This window comes from Patella vulgata, chromosome 9 (assembly GCF_932274485.2).
Source record: "Patella vulgata chromosome 9, xgPatVulg1.2, whole genome shotgun sequence".
Taxonomy (NCBI): Eukaryota; Metazoa; Mollusca; class Gastropoda; family Patellidae; genus Patella; species Patella vulgata.
In genome coordinates this window covers 41,390,825-41,396,824 of record NC_065887.2, presented here as the reverse complement: position 1 = coordinate 41,396,824, position 6,000 = coordinate 41,390,825, and the positions used below count along the sequence as shown (strand labels likewise).

The following is a 6,000-nucleotide window of genomic DNA, read 5'->3' as shown; positions in this document are numbered from 1 at the left end:
CCTCAAAAATCGATATGTTAATAAGCCCTCAAAATCAAATCATCTGGAACAATAAGCATATAAAGATTAACAAAAAACCTTTAATAGATAAAGAATTGATGAATGATAATATTTTATATTTGATTGATTGTAGAGAAGACTGTTAATCAATAGGATAATGAATAGTAATAAAATATTAAGAATGAAAAGCGTTTGCTTAGCAGTTAAAGAGTTTTTGGATATAATCGACTACGAACCTACGCCTATAGTAAGAAAACAAAGCGTGTTTGACATTATTAATAACAACTGTATAAATATATATAAAAAAATCACTAGATAAGATTAAAGCAAAAGACATTTATTCAATACGAGTAGATTCTAAATACAGTAAACCATTAGCAATAAGTAAATGGGAAGAAGAGAATAGTTTTATATTTGAAGAACGTGAAACCTCATGTATATTCAATTTGGTCTATAAAACGAGCACTGATACTAGATTACAAAATTTTTAATTTAAATACCTCCATAAAATTATATATACAAACGACCGTTTATTTAAAATCCAATTAAAGGAGTCTTCATTGTGCGATTTTTGTTATTCAAATATAGAAACCCCGGAACACCTTTTTATATACTGCAATTACGCCCAGGTAATATGGAATGATTTACATGAAATCTTCTCAACTAATGACATTTCATTACAATTACAACTTACGAACATTCATTTCGGTTTTCTGAAAGAAACAGTTTTTAAATCATATCTTGAATTCTTATTTGTAAATCATTTAATATTTTTAACAAAATACTACCTCTACAAAGCGAAAATAGAAAATATTAGACCGACAATTATTAATTATCGTAACTACCTAAAAGGTAAACAACAGATAGAAAATGAATTAAACGAAACCTTAGTAAATAAATGGGATTATACCATATGAATATTATGCATACCTCTAGTATTCCATTTCTAGTATTCCAACTCCTTAATACCTGTAGCTATTTTTGTATTTTTTTTTGTTTAGTTTTTTATTAGCTTTTATTTTCTTTGTGAATATATTTGTTCTACTCAATGTAATATAGTATAGCCTTCAACATTAAACCGACGCTATCTGTATGATGCTACACACTGTGATTGTAATATGTGAACTATGTACTATGCTGTTATTGCTTATTAAAAAAAAAAAAAAAGTATCAACTAAATTTCATTTGGAGTATCTCCCAGTTCACTGCAGTAGCGGCATAGGTCGACTGGGGTCACTCTCAGGTCACTGCGGAAGCTGGTCGTGCCTTTTGAAGCACGTGGCACAAAATGATTCAGATGTTGAGACATGCTTGGTTTTTTTTTACTCACAGGTCGTTTAGTTCTTGACTGCAGCTAACTATGTTCATGTTCGGATCTTTGTGACGTAATCATAATCCCTCAACCAAGTGTCAATGTGTGGTATGTCATGGCATATACGTCAAATCGCTTCTACCATGTGCCACAAAACTCAAATTTTCTCCGATCCTACCCTCCCCTCCTAAGTGCCCTAACTTTGGTCTGCCTACCCTCGGAGGCCCTAGCACGCCCTTGGCTTATTGTTGAACTTAGTCATGACTTTACACCAAGTTTTATTCTGTCCTAAATTCTCTGCCATTGAAATTGGTATCTCCGCTCATTATTGAACTTAGGTCAGGGATCTTAATCGGCTGATTATTGTCGGCCTCCAATACCCGTTATCTTTCCGTCATTTTCGGAATGGTTCACTGCATATCTGACAAACAGGCGATATCGTATACATCTGTGTCTCAATATTTCAATCATTTTCTGAAATAAATTCACGACGTGCTTCAATAGGTTTGGCCATCTTGGCTCAATTTTCGTGGTTGGTGATCGAAATCGGACACACCCACGACACTGGCGTCCACAGTGGGCTGCGAGTGACCCCTTTCGTCATGCCTGCTACGCTTCTTCTGTAGTGAACAGTGGTCAACCAGAGCGTCTAAATGAAATTTAGTTGATGCTTGATGAATGACATCGTATTAGATCTGAGGCGGACTCGACCACTCGTAATCCCCAAATCTCCAATGGGATTTCCCATTATTTTGACCCAGGGGAACCAGTTAATTACCAAGATGAAAAAAATGTGTCGAAAATGAGATCAGCTGCCTTCAAAACATACATTTTGACACCAAATGAGGTAATTTTGTAAAATTCGAATTTCCCCGCCAAAACTGGCCGCCATCTGGAATTATTTCCCAATATTGACTCCGCGGTATAACTAATCACCAAAATGTGTATGGGAATGGATCCAGCTACCTCGTTAGGATATATTTTGATACCAAACTCAATCATATTATGGTAAGTGGATAAAAACTGGCATTTTCCAGTCAAAACCGGTGGCCATTTTGGATTTTTGCCAATTTGACCCATTTGGGAATGGATTTAGGATTGGGACTTTTTTTGGGTGATAATATACGTCTAGACCGACCATAAAACGTGGTCGGCATTTCTATTGCAGCAACTGCCCGAAATGGCTTTTCGTGCCATCCGAAGGACTATACGTTGTCCCTTGCCTGGTCTTCTGTCCTGCACCACTGACAAGGGGTACCACGCCGTAAAATCCCAATGAACTTTCTCGGCCAACGCAGGAATCAAACACTGAACCTCCAGGTAAGCAAGCCACCGTGTAGAGTTTCAGTTTGATGAGTTGTACAGCGGTTCCACACTGATCAGCAGTGAATAAGGATGACATCGATGCGACTTAATGAGCCCCAAATATTTAATTTTTTACTCCGACAAATTAAATTCTTAAACATTTTTTTTAAGTATTAGAAAAATAAATAACGACGTTTGAAGTATTTGTAGGTAAATATTATTTCCTATTTAGTGTAAATGGGTATAAAACTGAGTAAAAGGCAGCATTCTTTCCGAAGCAGTAACGTCTTATGTAAACATTGCACGCCCCATTGAGCCAATGATTGACGTCGCGTGACGTCATGTGTTGAAGGCAGTCATCTTGATTCTTTTACAGAGATATAAGAAGACTTTCGTAATCCTCTGTGAAACAGATTGCAGCGGTTCATGGTTCCCAACAGTTTTCCGAGCGTAGTTACAATACAATTGATAATGACGTCACAATGAGAACGACGTAATGCCATCAAAATGACGTTACGACGTCATAATAAGATCGTAGGTTATGTCGGCATTTTTGAACTCGCGAGTATCGATATCCTATAGGCCGTTAATACATTTATTTGCACTAAAGTCAACCGATTCGGAGATTTTCTGGTCCACTGGCGGCCATCTTGGATTTATGTTACTTATGCAAATTTCCCCAAGACCGATAATGGCCGCTTTTGTTATGGAAGTACTAGAGACCATACCTGAACGGTTCCCAAAGAAATGATTTCTGTTGCAGTTTGTTCTAGGTGTATTGTTATCTATACCCACCTATAGTACAAATCTCTTGTCATGGTATTGGAAAATGTGTGCTTCGTGTACATTTAAAATTTACACAATTTATAAATGGTTAATTAAAAATTACTGACATAGAGATTTAACTAGTTTGAGAAATGTTTTAGATAATATTATTAGTTTAAGCTACATCATGAATTAAAAGATATACTATAATAAATAGCAATCATTATATAGCTAGAGATCATGTCAATAAACAATAAACAAAATAGTAGACTATAAAGGAACCGTCGAAAAATGTCAACACTTTAGTCTTAACGAATAACACGCGGATTGATCTCAACCTGCCCATTTGTACCAACAGAGTAAACAATGTGGCCATATTAAATAACTGACATTTAATTTATCATTTAATATTCACGGTCTCGCTCAACCCACCAAAAATGTTCCGCAGGTTATTCGTTTAGGAGCAAGTGTTATTTTACAGAACGTTACTCAGTAATTAAGCTCGAAACGCGGTGAAACAAATAACACACACTTTACAGAATTTAATTTGACACCACAAAGACTATAAACTGCAAGTGTCGTAAGAGTTTATTAAAGGATTAATTTATTATTCACTTAGATCTATCCAATCTAAACCCACAAACACCAAGAAATTTAAAAGGGAAAACGATTTTCCGACCCACAGACCCTATTTTTTGTTACCAAATAACAGTAAACACGGTTATGTTAGTATTTGGCCTAATGTCCAGGTTTGCCGCCGGACTTTGGTTGAATTATTCCCTTTGAAATCTTCTTAAAGTAATTCATTGTATCCCCTCGCTTAGCTGCATATAAATTATTAGGAATAATATGTGATTCGTTTAGAGCCATCATAGAAATAGCAATGCCCAGAACTGACTGATCAAAGCGATGGCAATTATGATATTTGTGATTACATGCGTCTTGACTCTTGGATCCTTTGGGCTCTACACAGTATTTCTGAAGACAACAGGTTAACCATGACCTCATTACAGCGTAGGAATACAAGTTATTTTTCACAACAAGATTAAATCCTCCTCCAGTCTCAAAAAGACCATGAAGTAAACACGGTTCCACATTGAAATATTCAAAAGTTTCGGCATATGTGTTAGTTGTAATGCGATGAGTGCGAGCGCAACGGTGAATGATGCCTAATTCTTTGACTTTGTTGAAAATACTCGTCAGACTTCCATTGTATAATCGTATTGAAGCATCCATATACATTGTAAAGTTGTACTCATTTAATACTTCCTGTATATTAAAATAAAACAAAATATATATAATTATTGTTGTAGAACATTGCATAACTAATCGGGGAGCCGCGGTGTGACCCTGGGCTCGTTACAGGCGTTGACCGTGAGAGTTCCTTAGGCGTTACCGGCGTGGTTCCCCCTTGTCCGTGGTACAGGGCGGAGGACCTGGCATTGTCAGTGTATAGTTGTTCAGGTCCCGTGTGTAGTTCGAATTCAAAATAGGAGTAAGATACAACGCCAAAGTCTGGGCAAAATTTCCCCCGTAACAAACTGTATGGCGTATCATCGTCTTCATTTCCTAATCGGTTGCAGACAAAATTTGGACGTTAAACTCCATTTTATTTCATTTCGCATAACTAATCAAGAATTTATATGGATATTCTAACTCTGCCGTTTTCAACAAAACTGATTAACAATTGTTAATACTACACTTTTCTATCATAATATATACATGTAGTCTAATGAGATACTTCAGACATGATGGACAATAGAGGTATGTTTATATACGTTACCTGTACAGGTGACACGAGTTTAATTATAAAATATATAATACTATCAATGATATTAAATGGGATGGTGTAAGAGCTAAATCTGCCTATAACATGTATTTCTGTTGCATTCAAACGATTTATACATTACTCATTTATTCACATGACAAGAATATAATCAACTTTCTAGATCATTGGACGGCCGTGGTTTTGAATGTATTAAAACACAATCGTGATTTATTAATTGGATGTAAAAATGTATAATCGAGACTTGCTTATTATCGTAGCAATGGTACTTGACAATGGAGACTATTTGTTAAAATCTTAAACACTCATTATTGTCAGGTCAAAATACAGTTTAACCCCCCCTCAAAAATTGCTACAAAGGGTTTCTCAACTGATTATGGCAGGGTTTAGTGTACTGTAATAACATACTAAAGGTTTACCAAAGTAGGACCCCCGGAAAAGGTTGGGGTTTTTTCACATTAGTTTGTATATAGGCCTATTTATCAAAATGCGTACCTTGCAGGTAGTATATTATATTGTATTTATCAAAATGCGTATCTTACAGGTAGTATATATTGTATTTGTTAGATGTGTATGTGTATCTTACAGGTAGTATATATATATTGATTTTTTTTTTACTTTTTAAATAATTTAAAAAAAAAAAGTTTTCTCGGCGCTTCCCAGACCTTGACAATTAGCTGACTATTTGTAATTTATCATCCATTATCAAATAATGTTTTAGATATTTTGTGATATTTATTTAGTATATTATTATACAGTCGTGTGATTTTTTCTCCACGGGGATGTGTAGGTGTAGTTAGTAAATAAAATCTTAATTATTATTATATTGAAA

The 6,000-nt window shown here is 35.2% G+C and overlaps 1 protein-coding gene across 1 annotated transcript in view; it reads right to left on the bottom strand.

Moving 5' to 3' along the window:
* Positions 1-321: 321 nt before the first annotated feature.
* LOC126832277 (uncharacterized) overlaps positions 322-6,000 on the bottom strand; it is a 30,328-nt gene continuing 24,649 nt past the window's right edge. The window contains exon 5 of the mRNA XM_050562997.1: positions 322-4,651. Coding sequence (XP_050418954.1) covers positions 4,121-4,651 — 531 coding nt within the window. The 3' untranslated portion in view covers positions 322-4,120. The remainder of the gene's footprint in view (positions 4,652-6,000) is intronic.